General features: G+C 37.7%; 2 protein-coding genes across 2 annotated transcripts; both read right to left on the reverse strand.

Annotated features, from left to right (window-relative positions):
* Nucleotides 1-65: 65 nt before the first annotated feature.
* Nucleotides 66-12,208, reverse strand: LOC115922503. The gene is made up of 17 exons (XM_030981456.1): nucleotides 11,993-12,208; nucleotides 11,458-11,670; nucleotides 10,372-10,529; nucleotides 9,613-9,647; nucleotides 8,916-9,248; nucleotides 7,520-7,767; nucleotides 6,555-6,683; nucleotides 5,686-5,848; nucleotides 5,141-5,186; nucleotides 4,345-4,628; nucleotides 3,611-3,626; nucleotides 2,687-2,960; nucleotides 2,045-2,177; nucleotides 1,394-1,687; nucleotides 893-1,141; nucleotides 328-663; nucleotides 66-82 (listed from the first exon to the last, which is right to left on the reverse strand). Exons 1-17 carry the CDS (start codon nucleotides 12,206-12,208, stop codon nucleotides 66-68), a joined length of 3,144 nt encoding a protein of 1,047 aa, XP_030837316.1.
* A 2,279-nt stretch (nucleotides 12,209-14,487) lies between these two features.
* On the reverse strand, nucleotides 14,488-15,277 carry LOC105447391 (ankyrin repeat domain-containing protein 29-like). Its single transcript, XM_011685369.1, has 2 exons — nucleotides 14,866-15,277; nucleotides 14,488-14,504 (listed from the first exon to the last, which is right to left on the reverse strand). The coding sequence occupies exons 1-2, from the start codon at nucleotides 15,275-15,277 to the stop codon at nucleotides 14,488-14,490; spliced, it is 429 nt and encodes a 142-aa protein (XP_011683671.1).
* Between the last annotated feature and the right edge of the window lie 740 nt (nucleotides 15,278-16,017).

Consider the following 16,017-nt stretch of genomic DNA (forward strand, 5'->3'; position numbering starts at 1 on the left):
TAGGAGATAATTATATTTTTACTAAAACTGTTTACATAACTAGATCTCCTTTGGGCGATCCAACTTCACAGGTTTTCGCAACCTTCATGGAAAGCCCCGCATATTACCTTTGTAAACATAATTAAAATTTACTGTTATTTTGTATATTTTGATTTTTATATTGCGAAATAAAATTGAATTGAAATGAATTTTACCTAGGATTATGATTTAAAAACAAGGGTGAATCATTTGGAAGTGTTGGGATGCTAAAAATGATTCCACTTTTTTGGCACATATTTAGAAAACAAATGAGACTTTTTACAAAGAACAATAGAGAAGAAGAGCTACCTGGTCCTAACTCGGTGTAAAGGCTAATACGTAAGTCATCTTGATGTTGTACCGGATGGATGCAGTGTGGAAGAGCTACAGTCGCAGGTTTGAGAAGTTCTTGAGTGAAAGAGCATTCAATGACTGGAGTAATGAGAACCTCTCCGTCCTTAAGGGGAATCTTAGATGAACAACGACTAGGTACACTAAGAGTGACCACAGATCTCATCCCTTTAGGTATTGCCCCTGCAGGGATGGATACTCTGATGTCCAGTTCATCTAGCTTCAGCTCTCCACCGTCGTGATCAATGATGCCATGAGAGAAGGGGTCCAAGAAACCTGGGTGGTGTTCCATTGCTACCAACGGATGATACAAAGACACAATTAAGAGATAAAAGACTTGTCGGGATTATACACGGGTTATCGTTACCAGAATGACATACAATTAATATAAGTCATTAAAAAGGTTTTAAAAACATTTGCAGTAAGCATTCCTTCATAAGAAGGTGGTCGAACTATGACAGGACATTCCAAATAGTTTATTTACAGCGTTTTCTTTATAATGAGACTTTCATCAGAATTATACCTATTGCTATTTCGTCTGCTGCATCGTTGATATGAAAAGCTTGAGCAATTTCGAGAAGCCTCTGTCTTGTTCCTCCAAGTCGTACCCATTTTTGAAGCATTTGTAGAACGATGTGTCGTATTAAGGTTGGCGGAAAGGACAAAGATGTGGACATGACCTGCAGGATTTCAGAAGTAGCTAGATCAAGGCGGTGGGATAGGTCGAGAAGGTCCGGAGTTGTGCGAATCTTTTTTGAGATTTCATCACGACCTTGGGAAAAAGGAAATAAAATTGTAATTTGGTATTTAATTGCCATGATTGTCAATGTTGATCTAAATTGGACTAAAAATTCTCATAATTTTTAACATTTATAGCAATTACAACTTTCCATCATCCTGCTCACCTCTTAGTACAATTTACGCACTGTCAAAAACACATACCATCCCACGTGATTTCTACCATACTTGACTAAGAAAAGACACTACCAAGGTAGGGCTTCAATTTTCCATAATTGTGTCAAACCTGCATTGCAATCCTGGATGTTATAATCTTGAAGGAGCTTTGTCATCAGCTCTTTCTTCTCTTGGCTTCCTAAACGTTTGGACCACGTCTTGAGGAGTTGCACTGCAAGTCTGTTCATTGCTGCAGAATCGGAAGGTGTAGCGAAACCAACGATGACGTCATCTTCCAGACGGAGGGCTTTCCCCAGTTTCCATGCCGAAGACAGACTCTTCACCGGAAGAGCAACGCTACACCGCTCGCCCGTACTAGGTGAACCTCCACATAGGTCGATGTCTTTACTGGTTTCATCCCCATCTATGATTTATGAAAGAGAATATATATATATATATATATATATATATATATATATATAAAGTAAAACCTCTCTATAAAGGCCACCTGTCTATAGTGCCTATACATAATGTCTCCCCTCTGGAAGATAAATGTGCGTTGTAGAACCTGTCCAGTAAGTTCACCTGTCTACAGTGGACATTTTGCTCTGTTTTACATGAGTGGCCTTTAATAGACAAGTTTGACTCTTTTTCTAAATACATTGTAGATAGAAATAATTTATTTATCGTATTCACTAGCATCTTGACTCTTGAGTCTTGACGCAACCTTCTGACAACCATTGTACTATGAAAGGTCATCCCTAGAACTAGTATAACAAACCTGAATCTATATTTCTGATGATCTCCATATCTTCAGGCTCTACAGACTCGCTCTGCTCTGTTCCTTGTTCAGGTGGTGAGGTAGAATCCACTTTCAGTCCCTGAGAGGTCTGTTCTTCGTCTTCTTCTTCATTCTCTTCCTCTTCTTCGTCTGCAAGATGATGATGATAATAATAATAATAATAATAATAATAATAGCCTAATAGTCCACTCCAAATTTTATTAAACCGAAACAGAAATTCTTTTTGCCCAATTGATCGTGAGCCCGGCAGCCACTAAGCAGCGCCAGATATGAAGTATTAGACCATTATAACCATAAAATAGGACTGCCCTTAGCATAACAATGTATCTTGTATCCAATCGTTGTTGTTTTTACTTATATGGCTGACATGATTGTTCAAAGATACCAAGAGAATAATGTCCACGTTGGTTATTTCTTGTATATTTGATGTAACAGAAAACATCAAAAGGCTCAGTTTATAATTATAACTGTGGAATACAAGAAAGTGACTTGACTTAATATTGTCATAAGCATTCGTAAGGCCAATAAATTAGATAAAGTTATAACTATTCCAAATTGATAAGCTTGAATGATTTCTTCTTATTTTGTACTTGAGAGCAGTAGAAGACTATAATAAATTGCATGATGTATGATACCCTTGGTTTTCTCTGCTTTCGATGCATCCTGTACAGACTCCCAAACCAGCTTCAATGTCTGCTTTGCTTTAGGCCCTGAAGTCTGAGATGCTTTCCAACTTGAGAGCATTTGGATGTTAGCGTCATTCCTGTTGTATAATGTCCGATGTTCGATGTGTTGTAACTCTGACTTGTTGAATCCCAGCTTCTCACCAATCTCATAGAACTTATTTGGTCTGATCTGACGGGCGAATGCAAGCAGTGTGCTGTCAGGAATTTCTCTGTCCAATTGGATAAAGTTTAAGTCAAGAAAACCCACAAGTTTATTTTTTCGCTTTTTGAATAATACATGAACTTCAAATCACCAAAAGATTACAATCAGTGTTCTAATAAAATGTGTATGTGTGTGGGTGTGTGTGTGTGTAATTTTTTCTCGTTTTCTCTCTCTCTCTCTCTAGTTGCCTGCTCTTTTACATCCCCCATTCATATATATCATCTTGTTTGATTCCTCATGTTCTTTTCCTCTCGATCAATGTAATTTCCCAATCGCATTCATTCAGGCGTTTGTGTAAACATTTATGTTCTCGTTGATTGGGTTTCAACGCATTTCAAATTATTCAACTGTCTCATCTTATCCCCCCCCCCCCCACACATAACTGTAATGTGCATTTTGTATTCTTGTTTCCAGCTTTTTTTAAATTTGTTTCCTTATCGTTTTTGTATCTTCTTTATTATTTTGATTATATTTTTATTTGTCACAACTTTTTGCCTAACAATCTTTTTATCCTTTTGCACGGAATTTGTTTACTTTATTGTAAGTTGTGGTTTTGCATTAAAACCCATGCCTTAAATTTGGCGGAAATGAATAGCACTTATTGAAGTTGAATATCAATTTTATCAACACCTTAGTTGATATAAATTAGAATCTTACCCAGCAAGTCCAATGTCTGATGAACGTAGATGAAGCGAAAGTAGACCATAAAGATATAAACAAAAACAAAAGAATAATAATGTAAGAATAAACAATTTATTTTAAAACATGAAATCAAACTAGTTGTTAGCCTCGGTTTAATAGGCCGAGCCAATGTACTTCTCTTACATTCTCTTCTATAGCGTGCGAATACTAAATAAGTATTATTTTGAGTCTCCCACCGTCCTATCTATTCAATTGTTTCTTTTGTAGAATAAAGGACAGGTATAATGTATTGTAATATTTTGAAAGAACTCAAATACTTGATTTTCACTATATCAGCCCTTGTCCAGAGCACTATATGGGCTGAACTAAGTTATCATGGGCATTACTCTAACTTCTATCCTCAACCATAGATCAAAGCAGCGCACAACATAAAATACAAGTTGAATGAGGTGCCAATATGCCATACACATAATTTATTATCCAAAGTTATCCTGATTATTGAACTCTCTGACTCTAAGTTGCTTGAAAAACAACTGGAAGTACTAGTGTGCACTCGTCCCTAAGTTAGCAGAAAGGTTAAAGCCTACTGTTTTACAATAATTTGGGTTCAATGTGTGTTCAATTTCTAAAATTAGTGAATTAATCATTCTTCTTTATTCTTTCCAGGGTATTACAGGCTAGTAATTTTCTTCATGTTAAAATAGATTTCGACTACAAAAAAAAACCAACACTTTGTTCAAAAGTCAAACCTGAGATGGCAATTTCTTCTGCTGGTGAATCTAAAGAAGACAGGAGTGAGAGCAACGTGTCCTTTGCTGCTTGGCCGGACGACTGTCTCTTTCTCCATGTCACCAGCATATCATAGATGGCCTGCTCTCTGTCATGGAACCTCCTGTATTCTATGACATCCAACTGTTTTATGGTGAAATCAAGAGCTACTCCCAGATCATAGAACTGGTCTACTGTCATTGCTTGTGCTATTGTAAGCACATCAATGTCCTGCAGGTCACTTTTCAAGACTTCTTCCACCGCCCTGCAAAACAAAGTGAAGGTGTTCAGGTAAATTGCTTCGTTGAAACTAATGAAAACGATGGTTATAAAGGTATGAACAACATCCCAACGCTATAATGACTTTTGACATGACATAAAATGAATGTTACTTATATTTGTCCCTATATACAATACATCCTAGACCCAGGAAAGATTAAGCGACAAATGCTCCAAAGACAATTGCTCCGTGGTCAATTTTCATACTACACAAATGCCTAACTTCAACTCCGGACCAAATTTTACATCCATAAACGCAACCTAACAGTCGATTGCCTCATCGGCCCAAACATTATCTTTGACGAAATAGAGCGTTAAAAACGGAGAAATTAATCAATTTCTGATCATCTTTGCGACGGATATATTATGAGATGAGAAAAGTATTTTAATTTAAAAAAAATTCTTCAAGTCCTGAAATGAAAAAAAAACAAAAACAGAAATATTGGTTTGATCTATTCAACAATTCTTAAAAAGTATAACGTTTTTTATGGAACTTACCTTAGAAATGATGGTGGCTCAGAAGGAGATTGGTACTCCGGTCCATCTACAATTAAAAACGGACAAATTAAAGAGAAAAAACAAAAATTACTTTTGTTTTTTATTATTATCAATTTTTATTCTCCTCACCTGATGGTCTCTAGTTTTCAAACAGTTTTCTGAACTTTTGTCACATTATCAAACTTCCAGAATAAGTGTATGTACAAAGAGTCGTGTGAAAATGAACGTTACAAAACATGTACATATACCATCATTTGCATTTCATGAATAACTGTCAAACATTAATATCAAATGAAAGTATATCCCATTCCGAACTCCAATTTGGCTAAATTGTTCGGATAATCTTGGGTATTCATTGCTTTCTGAAATACATAACATTCAAATGCAATTATCTCTAGGTTTTAATTAATTTAATCTCGTTAGATTTTCCAAATTCTTTACGTTCTTTATTTGATCATACTCAGGAGTAATTGTTCACGAACTAACTGATAATTTGTTATAAAGTGCACAGAAATATAACAAAGATATACTAGGCCTACATATACCTGTGTGTCTGGTGATAAAAGCAATTGATCGAGACACCCCTAGCTTTCCAGCCTGTTCAATCGTAATGGTTATCCCTGTGAATTCTACATCATCCTCACTAGGAGTCACGGACAGCAATATTTCGTGTCTTATATTGCTATGAACGTCCTTTAAAGAGAGAACCTGTGTTATTGAAACAGAAGAAAAAAATTACTATCATAAATTTAAAAAAATGTTGTTAAGAGGAAAAATAAAACCAAATTCGAGATGTGTAAGTATTTTCATTGCGTGTAGTGTTAACAACACGATCACAATTCTTTAAGATAAATCAAAAGCGATTTCAATACCGTATTATAAATTATATCATATAGAAATCGTGTTCGAATACTTCACTGTCATATTCGCACATTTCAGGTAAAAGTGTCACATGTAAAAATGTCAAGGGTAAACATTTCCTAAGTAAAAAAAAAGTTAGATGTCAGAGGTAAAAAATATCAGAGGTATATACAATGTATATGTTACTTAAAAATGTGAGAAGGGAAAGAAATGTCAGAGGTAAGAATGCGAAACGAGATAATATTAGAGGTAAGAATGATAAAGGTAAACATGTCAGAGGTAAATAGTTCCTGAGGTAGAGGTAGATGCATAGGTTCCGAATGCCAGATGTAACAATGACATCTTATGTCTTTACCTGACATGTTTACCTCTGACATTTTTACATCTGACATTTCGTCACCTCTGATATTTCTAATTAAACCTGAGTAACTTTTATGGGCAAAAAAATAGCTTGAGCATGAAATACAACCTGTGATATAGAAACTGAGAATTTTTTATTTGCTATAGATTATCACAGTAAACATTGACGCGTCATATAAATCCTTGTTATTACCTTGCTTTCAACTTGTTCGCCCTCACGATGACACGTTACTGTGACGTCACCAGACTTAGATTCAACACTGAAGGGAACGGATCGATGGCTCTTGTGATACGACTGTTGCGTCTTCTCCTCTTGTATTTCCTATTTCAAAGAAAGAGATTAAGTACCGTCGATACACATTAACGAGAAAACGCAATTTCCATTCGGTGAAGAAAATATTTTGAACCTCGACAGAAAACTAATAACTAGTTTATCATACTTAGAAAGTAGTGGTTCTAAATGTTTCTTGGTAGTGAGCAATCACGGTTCTTAAAACATCCATAGTAGTCTCCTAGAAACATTTGAAGTTTCAATACATTTTCTTTTAACAATCCAGTGTTTGGAAGAAAAAAAAAATTCACCCATGGACTACTTTCGTAATGCAATCAAATTTAAAGCACAAATCTTTGTTAAATGCCTCGTTACAAATTAATGATTTCATTCACCTGTAATGAATAATGTAGTCCATGATTCGTTTCCTTGTTTCTCATTTACTCTAACTAGGAAAGAGTGAATATGACTACGAGGAAAGTTGATTATGAATTCCCTAAAAAATTACCGAAAATTGTAACTTGGAAGTTATAGAAACTTCCTGTAACCATGAAGATGAATGCATTTCTATATGTAGGGTTCTGTGTAGATATTTATATATTGTATGATTCACTGGGGACGATTTCAAGAACATAAATCACAGGGATTCCAACGAAGAGTCATAATGGGGTGCTTAATACGGGACAAGATATGATGGCAATGCGGTTTTCAATTATATCATTTAAAACGAGTAAACATTAGCTATGATTCCTTTATAAGACGGGCTTCCCCTAAAACAGAAATCAGACTGCCTGAAGAAGCATGTAGGAACAGGTGAAACGTCATGGAGTAGTAAGTAATACATTCTGACAACGTTGATTGCTAATAATCAAGTTCTTTTGACTGACCGTTTCTATCCCAGGAAGGTCCGCATGCATCTGCAGATGAACTTCAAACTCTTGCCCTCTTTCTATCCTATCTGGGATGTATGGAGTACACATGAGTTGGTGTCTCACCACCTGTTGTTCGAGAGGAATAATAACCCACCACTCAGCACAGTGACCAATGTAAAGCTCAAGATGTTTCTTGTATACTCTGCAGTACGGTGGTTCGGCTGATGAGCTGGATGATCTCTTTCTTGATGTTCCTGGTAGATCTATTGTCAATTTTTACAAAACAAAATTCATTTGTTGTACAGAAATGTTATCTTATCATTGAGCCAATTTTTTCTTTAAAGGTACTATGTCCCATTTGCGGGTCAAAAACTGAAAAGGTTAAATTCCTACGGCATTTGAAAGGCAATACATATTTAGAACTTCCCTCAAAACGACACTAGTTTAAAAATGGCTTTTTATGGGAAAATAACGACCATTAGTTGTCGAATCGACATAAAAAATTGCAATCATCTAAGTAATAGTCTGATTATCAGACCCTTGTACCGAATGGTCGTACGTTGTGTACTGTAAAAAGATTCAATCAGTTTAAGTTTGGCCATTACAACTAGTGGGTTATTGATGTAGACAAATGCTTATGTACCTGTTGCAGCTCATTTTATGTATTTTGTTACCAAAGAGAAAAGATGTCAGTCAGTCACTCAATATATAGAGTCTGACAGAGAAGTCTAGAAAGTAAACGGGTTTCCTTGCATAATTTGAATACTAGAATACTGCTAACGTTTAAATTTCACAGATAGGACATACATGACATATTTATAATTCCTGCAAAGTTCTACAGAATTGATGTTGACTGCAAAAGAGACATATCTTTAAACCATTATACACCTCAATATACTGACACCAAATATTTATATCCATATTGGTGTCAAACATGACTGTTTTAAATTGTTTTAAGTTTATGAAGCCATCCCAAAGAGCACTACCCCCTTCACTTCTTCCCCTTTTAAAAGATTCCATAAGTAGATAGGCGTTGTGAATCGTTCTTCACGACGTTATGGATGACCACGATATCTATAGAGGCTAGAGGGTGAAATACCAACTCAGGGATTACTTTGAAGGCGTTCTAACACTACAATCAGAATACAAGATTTAAGGGTTAGTTGTCAATATAAATACACCTCACGGTGGTCTGTTTATATAGCGAAGGAGAAGAATGAAAGTGGATAAGATATTGCTTGCAATTTGTGTTTCATGGAAAACGTAGAAAAAATATGGTATCGTGTGCTAAGAATGTAGTTTAAAGTGCTTTTTCCGGCAAGCTAGTTCTGGATCTGGGGACATCACTTTCGGCTTATCCTATGCAGCATTAAGAATGGGCCATTTTCTGAATCTGACCCAATGAACTTACCCTTTGCTGAATCCCATACACGGCAAACGATGTCAGGCTTCACTTGATCTGGGTTGACGATGAAAGCTGAGTGTGGTATCTTGATCTTAACAGGCTGGTGGAAGATCATGTTTGGAGGGTCACATCTGATCCCGTAGCAGGCCACCGATTCATCACCCTGGCTGTTGATGCTTGGGAGATCTTGTATACTGGTTAATGTAATTTCACAGGAGCCACTCTCTTGTACAGCCCCTTGTGGGATCGACATTGATATACCAAGCTCTTCCAGTTCTATCTGCTTTCCGCCATTATCGACATGAGCGGACACTGTAACCAAGGGTATGGCTTCGTCGGCTGTAAAAAGATGAAATCAAGAGATTAGCAAAAAATGGTGGAAACGAACAATTTCTCTTTCTCTGTATTCAGAAAATAGTCAATGGCTGGGTCTGAAACCCGGGTACATCAGATATAGGCCTAAAGCCAGTAATTTAACGAAATTAAAAGTCTGAGGGGGAGAAGATATATTTCTCGCATATTCAATTAATGTAGTGTACAGTAGGCCAAGAAGGTGTACCAACTAGTACTTAAACGGTAAGTTCTCGTTTGAATAGATGAACGAGTGCATTTTAACAGCGAAATGAAGACTGGATGAGTAAAATTATAGCTGTTAAAACAATGCACGTTAAAGTAAATGTTATCTCTCTATACCATACATTACCTCGATATCTTGTGATCATCTCCATCGACGGTAACCTACGATTTTGAGGGTAAAAAGAGAGACCAGAGTGATCATTAGTATTGATGGATTTTTATTTATAATCACATCATGGAGAAAAATATAAGAGCTTCTGTTAATCATTCTCTAATTGATGGATTTTTATTTATAATCACATCATGGAGAAAAATATAAGAGCTTCTGTTTAATCATCTTCAGTCATGATATGAATGTAGAGCATACAAAAGATGACATCGTTGTTTCAGTAGATCCAGAAAAAGGGGCCTTTCCATTATAATACATCGTGGCATGAACTTGAACGAATTTCAAAAGTCCAAATAGGCAAGAATATGCACAACCTGCACCACGGATACAATCTAGATGCTGGGCGGAACACTCAACTGAAAATAGGGACGAACTATCTAAGAACACATTACTAGAGCGCATTGTGAACAAAATAAACTTACGACCCAAACATCCACAGATCTTTGAAACATGGAGGTGTCCCACTTTGAGCATTGTAGACTAATCACCGCCAAAGTGATGGAGGTGCCTCTATAATAAATTTTATTTTAACTCTGGAAGAGGAAAAAAATTCTATTTTGGGGGAGCCTGTCATAAAATGTACCATCGGTGTATAAATTGATATTGACTTTCGTGAACATTTTCTCAGCATTCGTGTCGATGGGTTTTATGGTGTGGTATAATAAACTTTATCTGCACATATAATTATTACCGACCTGGCAGATTAATACAAGATACCTTGAAAATATCAACTGTCGGATAACTTCATTGGTAGTATAGTGGACTGGTAGTTTGTCTTCATTATCCCTTATGTCCAACTGCGCGCCGTGCTCCAGAAGATATGAGACCAAAGCCTTCTCTGGGGAAAGCTCGTGATGATAGAAGTCCTCTGAGATCTGAGTCAAAATAACAGGTGTATCAAAAGAGGTTAAAAACAAAAACAGAAAGAAATGTGCAGTGATAGTTTATATGTTTATATACGTTTATAAACAGGTAATTTCAAAGTGTTGATGGTAAAGACATAATTATTTGCCATCGATGTTTTCGTTGACCAATCAAGTACGGGAACAACCGCAGCCAATCCATTAAATCACAAGTTTATATTCCATCGAAACAATTCTAAAAACACCATCACCCTAACAATCTGTAGATCTTCCGTTCATCTTGATTAATAGATTTGCCGGCCAGATTCTTGTGCTCTCGTTCGTTAACGAAAACAAGAATGGAAAAGGGTGAATGCTTTCGTCATCAAACTTTTAAAAGATCTGTGCCCACTGAAGCTTTCAGGACACCGTGATCCACCATACAGAAAGGGAGGTGCGTCAATTGTTAACTATGTTCTATCCAATATATGTAAGAGCATCGGAAAAAAGAAAATAATTAGAGGATAGTGAGGACATGACGTCCAAACTCGTGAGTGAGTTGCCAATTTATCTAGTGATTTTCAAAACTTTTCATGTAATTAAACATTCATAACTTTATTATTAGTTACCCGATTTTGGTCAAACTTTTTTTGATTGGTTTGTCTGATTCTTCTGCTTCTTTTTAAAGTAAGTTATTTTTGGAGTGGACTTACCCTTTAAGCAGTATCACAGACAATGTAATGAGAGAAACAAATATTGAAGTCATCCCTGATAATGTAATTACAATTTAGGTTTATATACCAATGTCTAAAAATTGTATATTTTTAGCCTTGAGGTTTCCCTTTGTTGGTGCCCCTTTTCCTCTCCAGGAAGTGCCTCTTTCGGTTGCCCCCCCCGCCCCCTATTTGAAAGGCGCCCCGCCAACCCCGGTAAGTGCTAGGTGGGTATTTAATCGCTTTACCTGTTTGGGTCTCCCTTCTGTCTGCTCTATTTTGCCCTTGTGATCAGAAAGTATGATGGCTTCATGGAGACAGGTCTTTCCATTGTGCGACTGGATGTTCAAGGAAGCTCCATGGGAAACCAGTGACTCGACAACCGATGTGTGGCCATTTTGAATGGCGAGGTGAATGGCAGTCAATCCTTCATCATCACGGTGATCGAGAAACCCACTGATCTGTATAACAAAAACAAAATTAAGTAATGATAAAATAATGAATACATTATAAATTCCAGGCGTATTTCTTTTGATAGAGCACTGGTAGCATTCCATAAATATGTGGACTTTCAACTAGCTTTCAAACTCAAAGGCAAACAAATTATCGAGATTTAAAAAAAAATGTTATTGGCTACACCTTGTGGAATCTGAATGTCATTATATCTAAGCCCAGGAACATACGAATTCGAAATAAACTTTATTTAGCTATGTTTGCCTTTATTATTACCTCTTTTTTAAATCGTGATTTGACGCTTTTTCATTATTTATATCGGCTCCTCACCTTGCAGAGGAAGGATTTCTTACACACCTTTGCATGTTTTGCTAACATGTCGGAAGAGCTGGCATTTCCTTTCTTTGAAGATAGATGGAGTGGGGTCTGTCCATTGGCATCCGTTACGTCAACTAGGGCTCCTTCCTCAAGCAGGACCTTAACAATATCGAGGTCACCCTTCATACCAGCTATGTGCAAAGGAGTGAATTCATTTCTGTCTCCCATGTTCACACTTATTCCTTGCGTTAGTAAATACCCTGTGACACCAACATGACCCTCCTGGACAGCACTGTGTAGCGCAGTACTACCGTAATTATTTCCCGTATTCACCTCAGCTCCTTGACTGACGAGATATTTGGTAATATCAAGATAGCCATTCTGAGCAGCAACTTGTAATGTAGTCCTATCGTCCTTATTTCTCTTATTCACCTCAGCTCCTTGGCTGATAAGATATTTGGTGACATCAAGATGACCATTCTGAGCAGCAATTTGTAATGCAGTCAAATTGTCAATATCTCCCTTATTCACCTCAGCTCGTTGGCTGATGAGATATTTGGTAACATCAACATTACCATTTTGAGCAGCAAGTTGAAAAACAGTCCTACCGTCATTATCTCCGTTATTCACCTCAGCTCCTTCACTGATTAGATATTTGGTAACATCAAAATGACCATTGAAAGCAGCACTGCGTAATGCAGTCCAACCGTCTTTGTCTTGCACATTCACCTCAGCTCCTTGACTGACGAGATATTTGATGACATCAAGATGACCATTGAAAGCAGCACTGCGTAATGCAGTCCAACCGTCTTTGTCTTGCACATTCACCTCAGCTCCTTCGCTGATGAGATATTTGGTGACATCAAGATGACCATTTTGAGCAGCAAGTTGAAATGCTGTCCAACTGTCTTTATTTCCTAGATTCACCTCAGCTCCCTCACTGATCAGATATTTGGTGGAATCAAGATGACCATGTTCAGCAGCAACTTGTAATGCAGTCCAACCGTCTTTGTCTTGCACATTCACCTCAGCTCCTTGACTGATGAGACATTTGGTGACATCAAGATGACCATTGAAAGCAGCACTACGTAATGCAGTCATACCCTCATTATCTCCCGTATTGAACTCAGCTCCTTCGCTGATGAGACATTTGATGACATCAAGATGACCATTGTTAGCAGCACTGTGTAATGCAGTCCAACCGTTATCCTTTCCCTTATTTATCTCAGCTCCTTCGCTGATTAGATATTTGGTGGAATCAAGATGACCATGTTCAGCAGCAACTTGTAATGCAGTCCAACCGTCTTTGTCTTGCACATTCACCTCAGCTCCTTGACTGATGAGATATTTGGTGACATCAAGATGACCATTGAAAGCAGCACTACGTAATGCAGTCCTACCCTTTTTATTTCCACTATTCACCTCAGCTCCTTGACTGATGAGATATTTGGTGACATCAAGATGACCATTGAAAGCAGCACTACGTAATGCAGTCCTACCCTTTTTATTTCCCTTATTCACCTCAGCTCCTTGACTGATGAGATATTTGGTGACATCAAGATGACCATTTTTAGCAGCACTACGTAATGCAGTCCTACCCTCATTATCTCCCGTATTGAACTCAGCTCCTTCGCTGATGAGACATTTGATGACATCAAGATGACCATTTTTAGCAGCACTGTGTAATGCAGTCCAACCGTTATCCTTTCCCTTATTTATCTCAGCTCCTTCGCTGATTAGATATTTGGTGACTTCAAGATGACCATTGAAAGCAGCACTACGTAATGCAGTCCTACCCTCTTTATCTCCCTGATTCACTTCAGCTCCTTGACTGATGAGATATTTGATGACATCAAGATGACCCTCCTGAGCAGCATGTTGTAATGCAGTCCCACCGTCCTTATTTCCCTTATTCACCTCAGCTCCTTGACTGATGAGATATTTGGTGACATCAAGATGACCATTAAAAGCAGCACTACGTAATGCAGTCCTACCCTCATTATCTCCCGTATTGAACTCAGCTCCTTCGCTGATGAGACATTTGATGACATCAAGATGACCATTTTTAGCAGCACTGTGTAATGCAGTCCAACCGTTATCCTTTCCCTTATTTATCTCAGCTCCTTCGCTGATTAGATATTTGGTGACTTCAAGATGACCATTGAAAGCAGCACTACGTAATGCAGTCCTACCCTCTTTATCTCCCGTATTGAACTCAGCTCCTTCGCTGATGAGACATTTGATGACATCAAGATGACCATTTTTAGCAGCACTGTGTAATGCAGTCCATCCGTTATCCTTTCCCTTATTTATCTCAGCTCCTTGACTGATGAGATATTTGGTGACTTCAAGATGACCATTGTTAGCAGCAACTTGTAATGCAGTCCAACCGTCTTTGTCTTGCACATTCACCTCAGCTCCTTGACTGATGAGATATTTGGTGACTTCAAGATGACCGTTTTGAGCAGCAAGTTGAAATGCTGTCCAACCGTCTTTATTTCCTAGATTCACCTCAGCTCCCTCACTGATCAGATATTTGGTAACATCAAGATGACCATTGAAAGCAGCACTACGTAATGCAGTCCTACCCTCTTTATCTCCCTGATTCACCTCAGCTCCTTGACTGATGAGATATTTGATGACATCAAGATGACCCTCCTGAGCAGCATGTTGTAATGCAGTCCCACCGTCCTTATTTCCCTTATTCACCTCAGCTCCTTGACTGATGAGATATTTGGTGACATCAAGATGACCATTGAAAGCAGCACTGTGTAATGCAGTCCAACCGTTATCCTTTCCCTTATTTATCTCAGCTCCTTGACTGATGAGATATTTGATGACATCAAGATGACCCTCCTGAGCAGCATGTTGTAATGCAGTCCCACCGTCCTTATTTCCCTTATTCACCTCAGCTCCTCGACTGATGAGAGACTTGGTGACATCAAGATGACCATTCCTTACAGCGCTGTACAATGCACATAAGCCGTCCTTGTCTTCGTTGTCCATATTCACCTCAGCTCCATGACTTAGTAGACATTTCGTTGCTTTAACAAGTCCGAGTGATGCAGCAAGATGTAAGGGCGTTTGTCCATCAGGAGTCGCCTTCTCCACATCAGCTCCATGATTTATGAGATACTCGATGACACCCTCCTGGCCATTCTGAACCGCTATGTGTAAGGGTGTGTTTCCATTTTGGTTTGTTTGATTTATGTTTGAACCAAATTTTAACAAACTTTCGACGGCTTCAAGATCACCCCGCAATACTGCATCGTGGATCTCTTGATTCACATCATCCATTTGTGTTAATGTTTCGCGGCATCACTGGATCAGTAAGTTCTCTGGTCGCAGAGAATTATGTCCTATATTCCTCACTGGCGATCATCATTGTGTTCAACTGGCATTACTCGACATCACTGTGTATCCAGAGAATACCTAGATTAACATTAGATTCGTTTGTCACAGAAGCTCGATCTGTTTGAACTATGGGCAGGAAAGCGGAATATATAAAACTGCACACGACTAAGCAAATAAAAAGTTAATCATAAAGCCTGGCGATAAAGATACTTTATTATGAGTGACACATTTGCATGGAAGTGATTACAGAATTGAACTTTAGATTCGTAACTCTGAAAAATATCAATATTAACCAAGACACTACCTACATGTATTTAAACCCGGGGAATCTATTTTGATACGTGCATTAATTTAGTTTCATATGTCACTTATCGCTTTAGGCCTAATTAGATAACACATTTCTGTCATTGTTTTAATTGTTTAAACATTATTTTTTTATTAGTTACCTAACTTTCACATATTTAGTGTAAGCAGGTTAGTGGTATAGTGAATTAGATGAAACACTGAGATGGTGAATGCTCTTGAAGCTGCGTTGTGAACTAAAAGATCCAATTCAGACCGACTCACTTTTCGTGTTTCAATAAGGTCTCTTTATAACTATGAGACCTCTCAAACAGTCCCGACATACAATGAAATATGTTTCTTTAGGCCTTTAAATCCTCATGAGTATGATTACTGCCCCC

Source organism: Strongylocentrotus purpuratus, unplaced genomic scaffold (assembly GCF_000002235.5).
Source record: "Strongylocentrotus purpuratus isolate Spur 01 unplaced genomic scaffold, Spur_5.0 spur5_scaffold_12, whole genome shotgun sequence".
NCBI lineage: Eukaryota > Metazoa > Echinodermata > Echinoidea > Camarodonta > Strongylocentrotidae > Strongylocentrotus > Strongylocentrotus purpuratus.

Coding starts and splice junctions, on each gene's coding strand:
- LOC115922503 (XM_030981456.1), bottom strand. CDS start 12,208: ATGGGAGACAGAAATGAATTCACTCCTTTGCACATAGCTGGTATGAAG. Junction 5,187..5,685: donor TTTTATCACCAGACACACAG/GTATATGTAGGC, acceptor TTTTAATTGTAG/ATGGACCGGAGTACCAATCT. Junction 1,142..1,393: donor CATCCAGGATTGCAATGCAG/GTTTGACACAAT, acceptor CTTTTTCCCAAG/GTCGTGATGAAATCTCAAAA.
- LOC105447391 (XM_011685369.1), bottom strand. CDS start 15,277: ATGGATGATGTGAATCAAGAGATCCACGATGCAGTATTGCGGGGTGAT.